We start from the raw sequence: 19208 nt of genomic DNA on the forward strand, positions 1-19208 counted from the left end.
GAGATGGAAAAAACCAGCTCCGCGACACTGAACGATTCTGGCAGCACATTCAGGGACCAAAACTAAAATTATCTGAGATATTTAACTGAGGAAATGACTTCTGAGGTGCAGGGACAAACACAAGGACCTTTTTTCCATTTTGCACATTTGCACTCTTGCATTTTTGCAATAGTGGGACCCATAACTGGGATTCCCATAGTCAGAGCAATTAATGGACATTCTGCAATGCATCTGTTGACAAGCTAAGCTTTCAGCAAAACAACCCCGGATTACAGGCATTTTGGGATAGTAGAGCGTGGAGTACAGCATGTTTTCCCACCAGTAGACCCCAAAGCTGTTTTGCCGAGGGGCTGGCTGTTGACCTTTGGATCTAGGAGGGGCAAATCGTGTCGCGACAGATTGGAAGCCTACTAAACAGTGGAGGTTAAAATCTGCGCACAGAAGCTAAACCATTTTGAGCTGAAACATGAAATTATTTGAAAAATTCAGCCCCTGACATGAGCAGCTCGGAGAGGTAAGCCCCCTGTCCCACTGCTCACCCAGCCCCCCCTTCCCGCACCCCCGACTCGAGCATCTCGGAGAGGTAAGCCCCCTGTCCCACTGCTCACCCAGCCCCCCCTTCCCGCACCCCCGACTCGAGCAGCTCGGAGAGGTAAGCCCCCTGTCCCACTGCTCACCCAGCCCCCCTTCCCGCACCCCCCGACTCGAGCAGCTCGGAGAGGTAAGCCCCCTGTCCCACTGCTCACCCACCCCCCCTTCCCGCACCCCGACTCGAGCAGCTCGGAGAGGTAAGCCCCCTGTCCCACTGCTCACCCAGCCCCCCCTTCCCACACCCCCGACTCGAGCAGCTCGGAGAGGTAAGCCCCTTGTCCCACTGCTCACCCAGCCCCCCCTTCCCGCACCCCCGACTCGAGCAGCTCGGAGAGGTAAGCCCCCTGTCCCACTGCTCACCCAGCCCCCCCTTACCGCACCCCCGACTCGAGCAGCTCGGAGAGGTAAGCCCCCTGTCCCACTGCTCACCCAGCCCCCCCTTCCCGCACCCCCCGACTCGGGCAGCTCGGAGAGGTAAGCCCCCTGTCCCACTGCTCACCCAGCCCCCCCTTCCCGCACCCCCCGACTCAAGCATCTCGGAGAGGTAAGCCCCTTGTCCCACTGCTCACCCAGCCCCCCCTTCCCGCACCCCCCGACTCGAGCATCTCGGAGAGGTAAGCCCCCTGTCCCACTGCTCACCCAGCCCCCCCTTCCCGCACCCCCGACTCGAGCAGCTCGGAGAGGTAAGCCCCCTGTCCCACTGCTCACCCAGCCCCCCTTCCCGCACCCCCGACTCGAGCAGCTCGGAGAGGTAAGCCCCCTGTCCCACTGCTCACCCAGCCCCCCCTTCCCCCACCCCCCGACTCGAGCAGCTCGGAGAGGTAAGCCCCCTGTCCCACTGCTCACCCAGCCCCCCCTTCCCGCACCCCCCGACTCGAGCATCTCGGAGAGGTAAGCCCCCTGTCCCACTGCTCACCCAGCCCCCCCTTCCCGCACCCCCCGACTCGAGCATCTCGGAGAGGTAAGCCCCCTGTCCCACTGCTCACCCAGCCCCCCCTTCCCGCACCCCCCGACTCGAGCATCTCGGAGAGGTAAGCCCCCTGTCCCACTGCTCACCCAGCCCCCCCTTCCCGCACCCCCCGACTCGAGCAGCTCGGAGAGGTAAGCCCCCTGTCCCACTGCTCACCCAGCCCCCCCTTCCCGCACCCCCCGACTCGAGCAGCTCGGAGAGGTAAGCCCCCTGTCCCACTGCTCACCCAGCCCCCCCTTCCCGCACCCCCCGACTCGAGCAGCTCGGAGAGGTAAGCCCCCTGTCCCACTGCTCACCCAGCCCCCCTTCCCGCACCCCCGACTCGAGCAGCTCGGAGAGGTAAGCCCCCTGTCCCACTGCTCACCCAGCCCCCCCTTCCCCCACCCCCCGACTCGAGCAGCTCGGAGAGGTAAGCCCCCTGTCCCACTGCTCACCCAGCCCCCCCTTCCCGCACCCCCCGACTCGAGCATCTCGGAGAGGTAAGCCCCCTGTCCCACTGCTCACCCAGCCCCCCCTTCCCGCACCCCCCGACTCGAGCATCTCGGAGAGGTAAGCCCCCTGTCCCACTGCTCACCCAGCCCCCCCTTCCCGCACCCCCCGACTCGAGCAGCTCGGAGAGGTAAGCCCCCTGTCCCACTGCTCACCCAGCCCCCCTTCCCGCACCACCCGACTCAAGCAGCTCGGAGAGGTAAGCCCCCTGTCCCACTGCTCACCCAGCCCCCCTTCCCGCACCCCCCGACTCGAGCAGCTCAGAGAGGTAAGCCCCCTGTCCCACTGCTCACCCAGCCCCCCCTTCCCGCACCCCCGACTCGAGCAGCTCGGAGAGGTAAGCCCCCTGTCCCACTGCTCACCCAGCCCCCCTTCCCGCACCACCCGACTCGAGCAGCTCGGAGAGGTAAGCCCCCTGTCCCACTGCTCACCCAGCCCCTCCTTCCCGCACCACCCGACTCGAGCAGCTCGGAGAGGTAAGCCCCCTGTCCCACTGCTCACCCAGCCCCCCTTCCCGCACCCCCCGACTCGAGCAGCTCGGAGAGGTAAGCCCCCTGTCCCACTGCTCACCCAGCCCCCCTTCCCGCACCCCCCGACTCGAGCAGCTCGGAGAGGTAAGCCCCCTGTCCCACTGCTCACCCAGCCCCCCTTCCCGCACCCCCCGACTCGAGCAGCTCGGAGAGGTAAGCCCCCTGTCCCACTGCTCACCCAGCCCCCCCTTCCCGCACCCCCCGACTCGAGCAGCTCGGAGAGGTAAGCCCCCTGTCCCACTGCTCACCCAGCCCCCCCTTCCCGCACCCCCCGACTCGAGCAGCTCGGAGAGGTAAGCCCCCTGTCCCACTGCTCACCCAGCCCCCCCTTCCCGCACCCCCCGACTCGAGCAGCTCGGAGAGGTAAGCCCCCTGTCCCACTGCTCACCCAGCCCCCCTTCCCGCACCCCCCGACTCGAGCAGCTCGGAGAGGTAAGCCCCCTGTCCCACTGCTCACCCAGCCCCCCCTTCCTGCACCCCCCGACTCGAGCAGCTCGGAGAGGTAAGCCCCCTGTCCCACTGCTCACCCAGCCCCCCCTTCCTGCACCCCCCGACTCGAGCAGCTCGGAGAGGTAAGCCCCCTGTCCCACTGCTCACCCAGCCCCCCCTTCCCGCACCCCCCGACTCGAGCAGCTCGGAGAGGTAAGCCCCCTGTCCCACTGCTCACCCAGCCCCCCTTCCCGCACCCCCCGACTCGAGCAGCTCAGAGAGGTAAGCCCCCTGTCCCACTGCTCACCCAGCCCCCCCTTCCCGCACCCCCACTGCATTTTCTTGTTTATTATTTCAGTCATTTATTAGGGTTTTCATTTATGTTACTTTGTTTTACTTTTAATGAAATCTGCTACTATGGTTTTATTCCACCAACTAATCACCCTCTACAGTTCTGAATGATTTAAATAGAGGCAGGGCTTAACTTGTGAGAAAATAAGTGCCAGGCCCCAAATATTTTCTAGCACCCATGTGACATTGCAGGTGGGCAGGTTACCCCCACAGCTGCTCCCCACAGTGTTGACACATTTGGGGTTGAACTACAGCTCGCACCTGCTCGTTGGGGTTAACGGATGCCCTGGCTATCACCACTTCATAGTCTGAGACAATAAGTGCCAGTTCTGAGCCCTGGCAAACACCCCACCTCTACAAATTAAGCACTGTATAGTTCCAAATCAGGAATTACGTAATCTCAGCATGTTAAAGCTTGGTTGCAGTCTACTAAGGAGTGGGCGCTACAGGGGTTCACTCCTCAACCTGTTCCGAGTCGATCACGGCAAGGCTTACTCCACCACCCTGCATCCTCTGTTCTGATCTTCAGCACGCCGAGGGTTGGTGTGTGCACCTGTGCTTGAGCAGCCAGCTGTATTTATTTCCACACTCTAAACTGGGAAGATTCTGCTGGGAAAGTGAGTGGGTCCATTTTACATGTCCGGAGTCTACATGTTGCAACGGTACTCGGGAATCCAGAAGAAACAACCATCCCGCGTATTGAATGCACCCCCTACCTCGGCACTTCAAATTGTACCAAAGATGAGGGGGGCTGCTTATAAACATGCATTCTGATGGAAGAACTAGGCTGCCCTAGAAGCAAAGGATGAAACACCGCCCGCATAGGGACAGCAGAAAAGCCCGTCCATGCCATTTCATTCGATTCACTCTCTTGTGTGCAACCCCAACATTCTAAAAATAAGTAGTATTTGCTATTGCTCAACGTACACATACGAAAAAGAGACTACTCGTTCTTCTAACCCATGAGTATGCGGAGTGTGTCTCGCGACTATTCACAAGAGCATCCAAAAAATTAGAGGATGTTTCCTTAAAATGATCGACCGGTTTCTGCAAGCGGGCTGGTAAGTTGCATTCTTCAGGACCATGGAAGCGTTTCCTCAGGTTCCCACTTTCTGGGTCACGCACTATTCAGCAAACGTCTACATTCCACTAAGTTGCCCCTGTGCGCCTGGATTTGTGTTTACTTGGTGTATGAGAGAACCCGGCTGGCATTCTCTCAGGGACATTTCTTGCCATATTCACGCAATTTCGACAGCCAGAACAGGCGTATCAGACTTTTCATTTCTCGTGTCTTCGTTGTTGCGGATTCTGTGCCTGGTAGTTGCTCTCTTTGCAAACGGGTGCACTCTTTCGACCACATGTAGACTTTAAGATACTCCTCTGGCCAGTCCTGCGCCAAACCTTTATGCAGGAAGTCCTACCACGGAAAAAAGCCCCTCAGCCGCTGTGTGAAGGGGGCTTCTTTAAAGAAGATCCAAAAGTGGAACCCTCCCGTCCCCTGCACACCTTCTTATTCTGCAAAAACAGTCAATAGTCGACGAATTCTGGAAATAGTTTTTAAACAAATAAGTGCACAATTTAAAGAATAAAAGAGTATATTCTATTTTAACAAGAACAATAGGTTTTAATAACATCACATTTTCAAAAACAGTTTTAAAGTCCGAAGATAGCTGACGTGTTTCTAGGTGAGAACCCCTTCTTGAGCAAAACGGACTGCACTCCATGCATGGGGTGCAATGGGTACAACAATGAAGTGGAATGAGGCACCAGATAGGCCTGTGCCCGTCGCCACCAGTCCACTCCAAGGTAACAGAACCGAATCGATGCCTTTAGGATACACACTAGGGATGTAACGGTACAACGGTATACCGTTAAAGATACCGTGAACCACTTAATTGAACAATAATAACCGTCACATTGTTTATACCGGTATACCGTTTATACCGTTAAGTGTGCTTCTCAATCTGATTTGGAAAGGCTGCAGTAAGCAAGTGCTGCACTGTCTTGGTCTTGCACTGTAGGATGTGCCATCTGCCAAGTAGTTTCAGTTAGAGCAGTTTTTAATGGCATTCCATAAACCACACGTGCCTGACACAAAATCAATATGTTAGCAATAGGAAGAATAGATACAGTGCCAAGAAGGAAAAGGGTTTACTTTGGGGTGGCGGCTTTTGGGTTTATATATTTATAATGGATAATGTTCTCTAAACATATGGCAATGGGGGATTTCCCTGGTTTGATCATTGAATTTACATATAATAAGTCACACTCCGAAATTCACTCATCTGTCGGTATTCCAAGCTGCCGTACCAAAACTAAAGGCTGTAACGTGTTGGGTGCGCGTGTGAGTGTGCGTGTGAGTGCGCGTGTGTTTGCGTGTGTGTACAAGCTTATACTACCATCATCCTCCATTGATCTGCGGCATGCAGGTTATCAAGATGGCAACATGTTCATTTTCATCAGTGGCCAGTGGGGGAGCAAAAAGCCTAAATGACCACAAGAAAAGCTATTCAGTTTGCTTTGCCAGTTGCAGCAGCCCCCCCCCTCTCCACACGTGTGTTTGTGTTGGTGGAAGCAAGCCATTTCAGTGGAAAGTATGTTGAAAAGCCCAATTCTGGCCCTTAGTGCCTGGTTTTGTTTGTGATGATAAATCTGTCAATTTATGACCTTTTAGAAAATATTTGCTAAGATTAGTTAACTCCACCTGCTTTACCGCGATAACCATGATATACCGTCATTTGGCAAGAAGGTTATCGTACCGTCATTAAACTAATACCGTGACACCCCTAATACACACGGGACATTCCGATTTGGATATATCTGTAGACAGAGAATAATTCCCCCATCCAGGGGTGACAATTCCTTCCAATCAATGTGTTCCCCAGGATCCTGATCCATTTTACGTCAAATGTTGCGGTAACTTCCTCTAAGGCGATACCGCGGCTACTCCACAGTGCATCAATGCCAATGCCCGCGTCACAACTCACTTCCAAATCTGCTTTGGCATCTACTTTGTTTTTTGTATTTTGTTGTGATTTTGTGTCAGGACCATAGTTCCTCCCCCGCACCCTAAATCGTTTGAATGTTTTGGTTCCATTTTTTAAGTTACATTCCTTGAAATTGGGGTGCACGACCGTTACTTGTTTTTGCTTTTTAACCTTTAAGCAGCTACTCCACCGGGAAAAAGAAGGTTGATGAGGGTGAGGGTGGAAGCACGGGGAAAGACAACTGCAGCCAAAAAGACTAAACAGTGTCTAGGGCTCCCGCTTAAAAATAAGACACATTGGCATTTGCGCCTTAGCTCACATTTTCATGAATTAAGCGCTTGAAATAATGAACGAAGTGGAATGAAAGCAGGAAAAGGCCCCGATGTTAAGCCAAGTTCCCTGCAGGTCTATATAGCAAAGGAGGCACAAACTAAAATGTGTACATTGCTGTTCTAGCACAGCTCCATGCCCGCTAGTCTAATAGCGGAGAGTGGAAGAAAGTGGAGCAACGTGGGCCGCACGCCCCCAAACCCTACAGGTGTGCTCTTCAGTGGTCGGGCGACCCGCTTGCAAGCGACCAATGAACTTCAGGATCAGGCGGGGAGACGGGAGACTGGAAACAGAATGCGCGGGAATTAGGCTTGTTTGCCAATTTAGGAGGAGTGTCCAACTGATGCCTGGCCCTTTACCAAGTCAGTTTCAAGAGGGAGCAGGCAACAGCCATTCCAGGAGGGTCATGCAAATAAGGGGGTGCTCTTCATAGGCACCAACTGCAAAGTGAGCCACTTACGGAGGGTGTGGGGGACGGAGGCACCTTGTTTCAGTGTGGCAGAGCCCAACTCTCAGCACCGTACTGGCTGTTATCCCCTATGCAGGGGTGGTCTGGGAACCAAAAGAGGCCCTGGAAATCATGTTAAAAAATGGCCCCATATTACACTTTTTCAGCAAGCCCAACCCTGATCCTATGGGGAAAATTAGAAATACCACACAAAAGAGGCCTGCCAGGAATCTCCAGAGATCCCTATAGGCCAGTCCCCCCCTGCCCAGGGTGCAGAGGCCTGCTGGGAAATCTCCAGAGTTCCCTATAGGCCAGTCCACCCCTGCCCAGGGTGCAGAGGCCTGCTGGGAAATCTCCAGAGTTCCCTATAGGCCAGTCCACCCCTGCCCAGGGTGCAGAGGCCTGCTGGGAAATCTCCAGAGTTCCCTATAGGCCAGTCCCCCCCTGCCCAGGGTGCAGAGGCCTGCTGGGAAATCTCCAGAGTTCCCTATAGGCCAGTCCACCCCTGCCCAGGGAGCAGAGGCCTGCTGGGAAATCTCCAGAGTTCCCTATAGGCCAGTCCTCCCCTGCCCAGGGTGCAGAGGCCTAGCGGGAACTCTCCAGAGTTTCCTATAGGCCAGTCCACCCCTGCCCAGGGTGCAGAGGCCTAGCGGGAAATCTCCAGAGTTCCCTATAGGCCAGTCCACCCCTTCCCAGGGTGCAGAGGCCTGCTGGGAAATCTCCAGAGTTCCCTATAGGCCAGTCCACCCCTGCCCAGGGCGCAGAGGCCTAGCGGGAACTCTCCAGAGTTCCCTATAGGCCAGTCCACCTCTGCCTAGGGTGCAGAGGACCAGCGGGAAATCGCCAGAGTTCCCTATAGGCCAGTCCACCCGTGGCCAGGGTGCAGAGGCCTAGTGGGAAATCTCCAGAGTTCCCTATAGGCCAGTCCACCCCTGCCCAGGGTGCAGAGGCCTGCTGGGAAATCTCCAGAGTTCCCTATAGACCTGGGAAATCTCTAGAGTTCCCTATAGGCCAGTCCACCCCTGCCTCTATGGGAATAGCCCTTAGTGCTGCACTCTGTCAGTGCTAACTTTATCCCCGTGATTTTTAAGGCCGGTTTGGACATTTTCAGTGCCAGTCGAAATCGAGGAGGGGGTCTTGCTGGGGGGGGGGGTGACCCAAGTATGGGTGTACTTAGGCCAAACGAAAGCTCCCCCACACAATTAAAGGGGGGCACTAGTAAAAGAAGTGAAGTTGGGCTGTACTGGCATTATTACCTTTGATGCGCCCAGCGCCTCCTTTTAAACAAAACAAGGGACTGGGCACACCAAAAGTGTGACACCAGTGTGCCCCAGCTCACACCCAGCAGGCAGCCTTTTCATTCAAGAGCTGGTGGTAGGCAACGCTTTAACCACGGGCTCCTTGAATGAAAGCTCTCACTGCTGCTGATGTCTATGTGCTCGAAACAGGAGGAGGGCTGGAGGGCCGAGCTCTCCTTTTGTTTCCGAGCGAATGAGTATTTACTCAGAAACAAAAGGAGAGCAGGCCAGTTCAGCCCTCCTCCTGTTTCGAGTGCTTAGACATCAGGCAGCCGCACTGCACAGTTAGACCTGCTGCTTGCGGGCTGCCTGAGGTGTCGGCAGACTGGGGCTACTTCAGGGTGGGTCCTGGCTCGGGAGCCCTTTCTGGAGACTGCAGGGACTCGGTCCGGGCTAGCCCTGGCCCACTTAAAGCCCTGCATACCACAATCTGCCACGGGCAAGCTGGAAAGCTAGCTGGGTTCTCAGAAGTTTGCATAGAGGATTTATTTTATGGCAAGGCAGAGGTGTTGGTTGCGGAGCCAGAGAAAGGGCCGATTTCCACTGACTTAGCACAGGGGCATTTAAAGTGTTTGCACGAGTGTTAGCGCTTGTGCATGGGTTTCGTCCCAGTGCTAACACTGGCGTGAAGGTGTCACTTGGCCACGGTGCTGGGGCAGCTATTAGCAATGCAGGTGCAACTTAGTTCTGGCGCTTCTGACCGTGAAAACCCGGACAATTCGCCAGTGGGAAACTGAACCACGTTCGCCCATTTCACTGGCACTGCCAACAGGGCATATGCGAGCATTGCTCCAGGACTAAGAGCAGTGCAAAGCAAGTCACTGTCTCGGGGATATGAGCTATCGGCTCCCAGGATGGCTATGGCAGACCCCCGGGGGCAGAGCGGTCCGGGCGGCTGAGCCCAGCAGTCAGCATGCCATGCAAGCCTCCAGCGGGCACCGTCTTCACTGCTGTGGCCTCGGCCGGGGAGGCCTTGCTGCCTGTTGACTGCCTTGGGAAGAGGCTTTGGCCTTCATCGTTTCCTGCCCTGGCAACAGAGGGTACAGTCGTTAAGCCCGGTCATTGACGGGCGACATGAACCTATTAGAAACCAGCCATGGTGTGGGGGAGCAGACACTGGGAATGATGCAAACTAAGAACGATGCGCGGAGCCTGGGAACCGGTCATGGATGGTCACCTGGGGATAAGGGAAATTGGCAACGATTTGCCAGGTGATCTGATAAGTGGGGATGCTGTAAACTGGCAACGATGTGCCTATGGGGCTGCTGGAAACTGGCAACGATTTATCTAATAAGTGGGGATGCTGTAGACTGGTAACGATGTGCCCATGGAGCTGCTGGAAACTGGCAACGATTTATCTAATAAGTGGGGATGGTGTAAACTGGTAATATTGTGCCTATGGGGCTGCTGGAAATTGGGGCTGCTGGAAACTGGCAACGATTTATCTAATAAGTGGGGATGGTGTAAACTGGTAACAATGTGCCCATGGAGCTGCTGGAAACTGGCAACGATTTATCTAATAAGTGGGGGTGGTGTAAACTGGCAACGATGTGCCCATGGGGCTGCTGGAAACTGGCAACGATGTATCTAATACGTGGGGATGGTGTAAACTGGTAACAATGTGCCCATGAGGCTGCTGGAAACTGGCAACGATTTATCTAATAAGTGGGGATGGTGTAAACTGGTAACGATGTGCACATGAGTCTGCTGGAAACTGGCAACGATTTATCTAATAAGTGGGGATGGTGTAAACTGGTAACGATGTGCCCATGAGGCTGCTGGAAACTGGCAACGATTGATCTAATAAGGGGGGATGGTGTAAACTGGTAACGATGTGCCCACGAGGCTGCTGGAAACTGGCAACAATTTATCTAATAAGTGGGGATGGTGTAAACTGGTAACGATGTGCCCATGGGGATGCTGGAAACTGGGGCTGCTGGAAACTGGCAACGATTTTTCTAATAAGTGGGGATGGTGTAAACTGGTAACGATGTGCCTATGGGGTTGCTGGGAACTGGCAACGATTTATCTAATAAGTGGGGATGGTGTAAACTGGTAACGATGTGCCCATGGGGATGCTGGAAACTGGGGATGCTGGAAACTGGCAACGATTTATCTAATAAGTGGGGATGGTGTAAACTGGTAACGATGTGCCCATGGGGATGCTGGAAACTGGGGATGCTGGAAACTGGCAACGATTTATCTAATAAGTGGGGATGGTGTAAACTGGTAACGATGTGCCCATGAGGCTGCTGGAAACTGGCAACGATTTATCTAATAAGTGGGGCTGGTGTAAACTGGTAACGATGTGCCCATGGGGCTGCTGGAAACTGGCAATGGTTTGCAAGCTTGGGGAACATATACATCCATAAACATTTTTTTTTAAACACAGAGTTTCATGTTTAGTCATCGCAGTATTCCGCACTTTCAGCGAATAACCACTTAAAATAGAACCTCTGGCGTCACTGGGCACAGCTGGCAAGGCGCATATCACAGGGTGAATTTACAGCGCACAGTTCTGCAAATACATAACCATATCCCGCGACCTGATGCCCCATCTACTGCCCGCAGCTTCAGACTGCAATAAAACACGAGCTAGAAGAGAAATAAGGATACAAGGTTCTGGCCACAGCCCCGCACATATCATCAGGCCAGAAGCATCGATAGCCGCGACTGGTAAAGCGCCCCAAGCGAGCAAGCCGCCCTGGGCAGTGCCCAGCCTATACAGTCACCTATTAAAGCAAACAGTCACCAGAGCCAACGGAAACATTAGGGGCTAATGTCAAGGCAAGGGGTGGGGGCGGGCTATTCAAAGGGTGCCCTGTTTCCATGCAGTAAATCGTTATTTAAATAGCGTTATCTGCTTAAGAACCTTGAAATTACGCCCCTAACACAAGTACCTGGCATCTGCTGGAACCACAGCAGAAACTACAGCAGGAACCACAGCAGGAACTACAGCAGGAACCACAGCAGGAACCGCTACACAAAGGCCTCTTTTGGAGCCTTGAGGAGAAAATGCATCCCTCTGCATGGACAGGAATTTGTTGCACTAAGTTTAGGGTTTTTCAGTTCCTTGGCCACCACACAGCACCCGTGCCGGCAGTGAAGGACAGCAAACGGTGCAAATGTGGCCATGACACCAGGGGCGCACCTGGTCGTCCCACCCCATGGACGCTTGTAGGAACTCTGCCGGCTAGATAAGGAATTTAGCTGGATGCGGACCTTCAAGGTGTTGGACACAGTGACTGGCCAATGTCCATGGAACCGTGGATGCAAAGCACAGCCTGCACAAATGACTCCAAGGTGCCCACATCCAGCACGGCTAGTGTCCAGGTGCCCAAACACCGAGCATGTGCAGAAGAAGAACAGGGGCGGCCCATCGGATGTTCACTAAACCATTCATTTTGGCTTGGGCGCTTCTCTACTTCAGCCAATGAAGCCAGGCTGCGGCTCAGCTAGGTGCTGACGAGAGCACTGCATGGCTACCAGGCTGGGGGCTGGGGGGGAGACAGTGCAGCGGAGCCAATGTGTGAAAGGATTGCCTAATTAGTAATACCCACTGCGCAGAGGCAAGTTTATGTGGAGAAGCCGACAAGTTGGGCAGTCTGCATTTAGTAGTCTTTGTGGGAGAAGCTGTCAAGCTGGTGTTTGGCAATGCCTTGGTCTGTACTCGAGCGCATTACATTTAGGCAAAGACCTATTAATCCTGAAGGCATATCAGGGGGGAGGGGACATTCCTTTTACCTTAATACAATCTACACGTGTTACGTGGCTTGAAAGCTGGCCCTTCTTCAGGACTCAATTTGTCATATGATGCTGGCGTATCCAGGATCATGGCTAGATTGGGGAATTCATCTGGTGCCGCCGAGCGAAATGAAGATGCGTTGCTGTGCAGCTCCCGATATGACCATGGCACTCCCACCTTTTTGCACCATACACCTGACGGTGCCGACTGTTTGCAGCGGCCCGGAGCACACCCACTCTCATACACCTATCACGACCCTGGCGTCCCCCACGCGCCACTAGCGGATCCACAGCGCTCTCATAGGCAATGCCACAGGATTGACGAAGGACTGCACCAGGCAAACCGACAGAAAACCAGCCAATCACAGCAATAGTAGTAGAGACACCGTAACCGTTTGCATCACAGCCGCAGGAACCAACAGAAGAAGCCAAATACCTGAGCGGGCACCCTACCATCAAAGCACCTCCAATTGGTGGCAATGGTACGTATAATACACCACTGCACTGGCCACAGGTACAGCTAACCACACACACATCACTATACAGCAAGGACTGCGACAACAATCGGGCCATGCTGATCACATAAAATCTCCACCTACCTACACCCGACTACGCCCGACTACGCCCCAACACCTCTTGACAGCAGTTCTACAATAAATTCAGGCACGCTGAGCACATAACGAGTCAATAACACGGACTATCCTTCTCAGCACCCATCCAGGTGCCAGAACTACGCAGGTGGCTTTCTCTACCAGAGCCTGGCCAGCCCTGCTAAGCCTTTTCGGCCAAATGCACACACGTATCATAACTGTGCCCCTAGACCTCCAACAATCCGAACTTCGGTCCCCTGAGGGTGTTCTCACTAACAGTGCATTGAAACTATAATAATGGTAAAATTGGTGCTATACAAATGACCAGTACAATACAAATACACCAGCACCTTATCAAAAAAGCGTGAGGTTTAAAGGAACGAAACACGTGTAGACTGTTTTAAAAGATAAGACTCCTACCTTATACCGGCTACAATAAAAAAAAGTCTATGCATAGATTAAATGCACCTGATCACCTGTTTACAGACCAAGCCACCGCCAAATACTGGCCTTGACTCCTAAATGCAGAGTCAGCTTATCTAGCAATGTGTAGAGCTGGATCCCAAACACCTGCCCTGGATCTCACCACCACCCAAGCTGCGTGCTGACCAGAAACCCCAGCATCAACCCGGTGCCGAATGATATCCTCATCATGAGACCAGGACTCCGGCGGCAAACAGGAACCACCAACCCTTGATCTCACTGCCACTCAAGCCACATGCCCTTCTGCTGACCAGAAACCCCAGCATCAACCCGGTGCCGAATGATATCCTCACCATGAGACCAGGACTCCGGCGGCAAACAGGAACCACCAACCCTTGATCTCACTGCCACCTAAGCCACGTGCCCTTCTGCTGACCAGAATCCCCAGCATCAACCCGGTGCCAAATGATATCCTCACCATGAGACCAGGACTCCTGCGGCAAACAGGAACCACCAACCTTAAATATCACTGCCACCTAAGCCACGTGCCCTTCTGCTGCCCAGAAACCCCAGCATCAACCCGGTGCTGAATGATATCCTCACCATGAGACCAGGACTCGTGCAGCAAACAGGAACCACCAACCCATGATCTCACTGCCACCCAAGCCACATGCCCTTCTGCTGACCAGAAACCCCAGCATCAACCCGGTGCTGAATGATATCCTCACCATGAGACCAGGACTCCTGCGCGAACAGGAACCACCAACCCTTGGATCCGGTGATGACCCTGATCTGTGCACATGCCCCGGTGCGGATCAGCAACCATGTGGGACTGCCAAAGCAATCCAACTGCAATGCGTCCTCCACTGCGGGACGCTGGCTCCCACCTGGTCCGTCATCAAGAACACCCTGGGCCAGGTGAGGCCCTCACCAGGTGGGAACTGCTGCCCAGGTGTTGTCCATGAACACGACACCAGCCCGACGATGACTGCCAACCGCACAATATGTGCCCAGCTGCTGAGCACAAACCCATCACCAAACCATATCCCCTGGTGCCCACCACCATCCTAGACACTTGCCGTGGTGTTAACAAAGACGCCAACTCCTGCATGGTCAGTGATCAAACCCTACCCTTCTGCTGACACAGAAAGTCACCACCTGCCCAGAAGCAGGCAGAGAAAGCTGATCACTGGTAAATTACGGACCTAGAACCCTGCCCCAGGCCCGATGCCCATCAGGCTTCCCTCTGGGTGCAAACCAAGAAGCACACCTTTCAGGTGCTGAAAAAAAGCATAACTTGTTACAGGCTGAAATCCCCAACTCCCAGGATTCTCCCCAGGTTCTAACAAAGAACCCCTGAGGTGGTAGAACCTTATCCCCCCAGCCCCCCGCCCCCGGGAGTGATCAAGAAGGGGCACCCCTGTCTAGATGCCCCGTTTGCCATCAGACAGACCCTCCAAGAACCTAACGCTTGCCTGGTCCCTGTAGTATCCTGTCTATAGCGTGGCATTATCACGGTGGTGGTGGGGGGGGGGGGCGTGGAGGGGGGGCACGGGCTCCTGTTCAGATGGAGACAAACGGTCTCAAAGCACTGTCCAGGTACTGACCCGCCCCCCAACCCCCCAAGAAGGGCCCGAACCCGATGGTGAAGTCCTTCTCTAGAGCAGGAACTCACCTGTTGTGTTTGGGAACGTCCTGTGAGTCGATCCCCTCCGTCCCCCCTCAAGGCCAACACTACCATGCACAGCGGACCTGCCCGCTCCTGGAGTCACCCTCAGCCAGAGGAGGGTCGCCCCTTTGCTTTTCCACCCTGGCGCTCCAGCCCGACCCCCAGGGGACCTGTCTTCTCTTCGCAGTACTCCCCTGTAACCCGTGGCCCCTTCCCTACCCCCACAGACCCATCTGTGCAGCTGAAGCCCCCGTTCCACCCTCCCTCCGCCCCCAGCCCCCAGGGCGGTGCTCACTTACCTCCCCCCCTCGCTGGAAGTCCCGCAGGCTGCGCAGCGCCGAGTCGGTGAGCTTGAGCTGGAAGAGGCTGAGCCGGGGGCCCCTGCGGGGCCCGGTGCGGTACGGGAGTCGCCCGCAGAGCTCCTCCCGGGGCCGCGACATGGCGCTCAGTGTCCGCGGCGGCGGAGGCTCGGTGACAGCCGAGGCGCCCAGACCAGCGGGGGGCGGGGAGTGGGATGGGCAGGAGGAGGAGTGGGAGGCGGGGAAGGAGGAGTGTGAGTCGGGGAGGGAGGAGTGTGAGGCGGGGAGGGAGGAGTGGGAGGCGGGGAAGGAGGAGTGGGAGCGATGACGGCGCCAGAGGGGCCGGGTGATGGGAAGAGGGCAGGAGGAGGAGTAGGATGGGCAGAGCTCAGGGATGGGATTGGGAAGAGAGCAGCATTGCATGGCCGCAAGGGGGCAGCGTCTGACGCTGTGAAATGACATCTCGCCGCATCTTTGGCCGAGGAGATGCAACTTTCCAGCAGTGAAATATCGGGGGGCTGCGGGGGCTTCTTCGGAGAGCTCAACAGAGAATATAAGTGGGAGGGCAGCAGAAGCGGGGGGGATCCCCTGAAAGGGGTCAAGTGGGGGGGGGGGGGTGGCACGGAGGTAGGAGGTGGGGGCACGGAGGTAGGAGGTGGGGGCAGAGAGGAGGGGAGGAGTTGGGCGGAGGGAAGCCGTGAGGGGAGGAGTGGTCAGGGGGGCGGGGCAGGAGATTTGAACGCGTAAATGCTGCATTATAATGCCGGCGCGGGGCGCACACACATCCCGGCCACTGGGGAATAGCGGATATCTCAGAATCTGCAGTCGGACACCCCGGAAGCAGCCCTGGCACATTTGGCTGGTTACTGAGCTCTTTACATTCTGTTTCCTGCTTCCATAGCCTTCCAGCTCTGATTCCCCGGAGCCAAGGTAGCCCCCACCGCCCCCACACACTATCAGCAAACTTCTCTGGCTTGAGGGGTGCGCGAGAACACGTGTTACGACATGACCGCTGCCCTGCAGGAGTACAGGGAAGAGTACGGATACAACTCCTACCCAGCCCCCACTACCACCAAACCAGCAGGATCCTAGTTATGAAGGTAAAATGCACACAGCCAGACAGGCACACCGCCCCCCCCCGCACCCCACCTCTTAGGGGAGGCTAGACTATACCCTTCAGGAGGTGGTGCGCGCTGGTACAGAAGCAAATCACGGAACTATAGTACTGGGGTACCGACCTAAAATAATGCACACCCAGGTCCTATGCAAATAGGGTACTTTAATTTAATGAACACATGCAACCTTGCCAACAACATTGCAACCCACCCGTGCAAATGAAACCCAGAGAACACAGTTATGCAATAATGAGTCCCCCATGGTTCAAGACAGGGGTGCACAGGTGCTGACTTCAGCAGCAAATGACCAATTTATGACAGATGCCATTAAAAAGGTAGAGAGTGGGGTCTTACAAGTTACTTTATTTATTTATTTATTTGAATTTATAGAGCGCACTAGCAGCTCAGAGGCACTGATGGCCATTTAAGGTGAACGGGGTGGGAGCAAGGGGGGCGAGGACTGGAGGAACTTGGGGGGGCAGAACCACTATAAGTATTGTTATCGTTGCTTTGCAGGCTTTTCGACCTGAAAATGGGAGTCTAGGCGCTTTGCGTCGCCAGAGCCATGTCCATGTTTGGAAATGGTTTCAACGCGATCCAGCGACACCGTGCGGTGCAACAGCAGCAACGACTTGGGGGTGGAAGGCGATGGGAGACGGCAGCGGCAGCCAGGTGGGGGATGCTACCGGCAGCCTTGGGCAGAGAAGTGTAGACCTGACTTTGGCAGTGAGCAGGCTCCACCGCCTCAGCCTGGTGTCATGGCTCTGCAGCGCTCTAAGAGGCTGCTACCCAGGCAGGCAGTGTTGCATTGGGGGTGCTAAACAAGTCGGTGCATCTCACTTGCCGAGACAGTAGAGTCCCGGCGTTGAGTGAAACTCCGATATGTGGGAGGCAGACCTGCATCGCAGTCAAAGATGACTGCAGGAATTGGAGAGGGAGAAGGAAGTTTGGGTGCCTTAGCAATTTCCAAGATGGTGGGACACCTCTGTGGACTGAAAGCTCTCACCTGGTTACCCTAACTCCGCCCCTTCTTTTGTCTTCCTACAATAACAGGACTCCAGTAATCAGCACACTGGTGTGAGTACCTTTGGCCCAGCAGAGGCTGGCCTTGGAAGCCGTGAACCTCTCCCTACCCCCTGGGGCAGTTTCCACCTTCAATGAATGTGGCAACTCCCTACCAGGGAGAATAAAGGCTGTCTTTAGGGCTAAACCAGGTGCCTTGTTCTGGGTAAACTAAGCCCCAGGCAGTGAACACACAGGAGGCATTCACCAGCAAAGTCACAAATAACCAAGGTGATAAAAGATTCCCATCAATTGCTTTTGGGCTGAATAATTGTGCATCCCCAGAGACCACCATATCATTACCAGACTGTGTACTACGTTGAACGCAATACCTCCTGGGGAGGAGTCAATCACCATTCACACCAAAGGTGTGAAAATAAGGAAATAATATGAGGCAGGGGAACCAAAAAGGAAACACACCAAACACAGGTTACAAAGGAACATACAAAGCACTTTATTTTATACTGAATCCAGTTACAAAAGAACAACAAAATTCAGATAGCTATCGACCCTCTGTACAAAACAGCGAACTCCGGCGTGGTTCGGTGTGCTCAGTGAGTGCAAATATTCATTGAAACAGTCAGGCTTTTATACATTTCAAGCCTGCGGTTCAGCCCTCCTTTGGGTTAACCATTCCATAAATAAGTTACTGCTCTAGGGTCCCTTGCCAGGTCAAATCTAGTTCATCTTAGGTTTATACATTAACAAGAAGAAATGGTAATAATGTATTCTCTAGGCCTAACATTACAATGCGGGACTTAATTTATACAATATAGTTAAGCAGGTGTTCTCATTCAATTATAGATCAGTTTCGGTGATACAGGTAATCCATTGCACACAGGTCAGCAGAAGGACAAGGTCTCAGCTCATGACCCTAACAAGTGGCCTGCAGGCAAGTTATACATTAGCTGTACAGAGGTCATGACAATCGAGTTCTGTTCTGAATAACATAGGCTACCATTTTAGCTCACATGGTGACTTTATAGAGCAAGAAAACCTAAAATGGTGGCTTGACCCAAAATGACAGTTTACATGGTTTCTAAGGTCAGGACCTTGCAATGCGAGTTTATTCACATGTAGTTTATAAGCAGCTTGTTAGCAGCTTGGCGTAGGCCAATATACGTATATTCATAGCAATAGGAGGCACGATATAATTTCTAGTTTGACAAACCCTCCTTTTGGCCTATGCCAAGTGTTAAACTACTTCTGATCTCCCTGCAAATAACTCCATGTGTCATCGTCCATACACCCTGAATAGCTGTCAGAAATATCTATCGCCATTAGATCTTTTACTAAGATCTCTTTCAGTACATACTCCTTAGAGGTTTTATCCGAGGCATACACTTTATGTCCTATTGTACCTTTCGCCTGAGCGCAACATCCCCCTAGCATTGAACATATACTTGGTAGACATTGGATACAACAACAAAGAAATAGCAGAATTCCCAAAATAATCAGCAAGACTGAAAGCACTTTCCAATCCCAAGACCGCAAGAAGTCCCAGAACCAAGCGCTAAGATCCCAATTTCCCTCGGGAACATGTACTTCTGAACTAAGAATGTGCAGATTCTGTATTGCCTTAAAAATAGTTGGGGAGGAATCCGGTGCGAAAACACAGCAAGCGGACCCCACTAGTTTACATACTCCACCACGTTCAGCCAGAATGACATCTAATGCCATCCAGTTCTGAAGCGCTACCAATCTGATCGCTTTCTGCTCTAAAGTCATATTATAGAGTATATATGTGGTTCGGTTGATGGTTCTCTCCAGTACTCTCGCTAGTTTCCTGATATCCTCGGAATTCGCTATCTGCCCAAAGAATGGAAGTAATGATTTCGCTACATCTCCTAAAACCTGTGCTGGAGTGTCGCCATTCTCGTCCT

General features: G+C 53.9%; 1 protein-coding gene across 2 annotated transcripts in view; it reads right to left on the reverse strand.

Moving 5' to 3' along the window:
• The window catches only part of ELL3 (elongation factor for RNA polymerase II 3), a 275132-nt gene extending 259773 nt beyond the window's left edge, over positions 1-15359 (reverse strand). Inside the window, exon 1 of one of the 2 annotated variants that reach the window (XM_069625175.1) lies at positions 15149-15359. In XM_069625175.1, the coding sequence (XP_069481276.1) occupies positions 15149-15289 (141 nt within the window). In that variant the 5' untranslated portion in view covers positions 15290-15359. Of the gene's footprint in view, positions 1-14855; positions 14937-15148 lie in introns of those variants that run through there. The other variant, XM_069625176.1, reaches the window with a different exon arrangement.
• Positions 15360-19208: the final 3849 nt, after the last annotated feature.

Source organism: Ambystoma mexicanum, chromosome 11, assembly GCF_040938575.1.
Source record: "Ambystoma mexicanum isolate Mex_15411 chromosome 11, UKY_AmexF1_1, whole genome shotgun sequence".
Lineage (NCBI taxonomy): Eukaryota > Metazoa > Chordata > Amphibia > Caudata > Ambystomatidae > Ambystoma > Ambystoma mexicanum.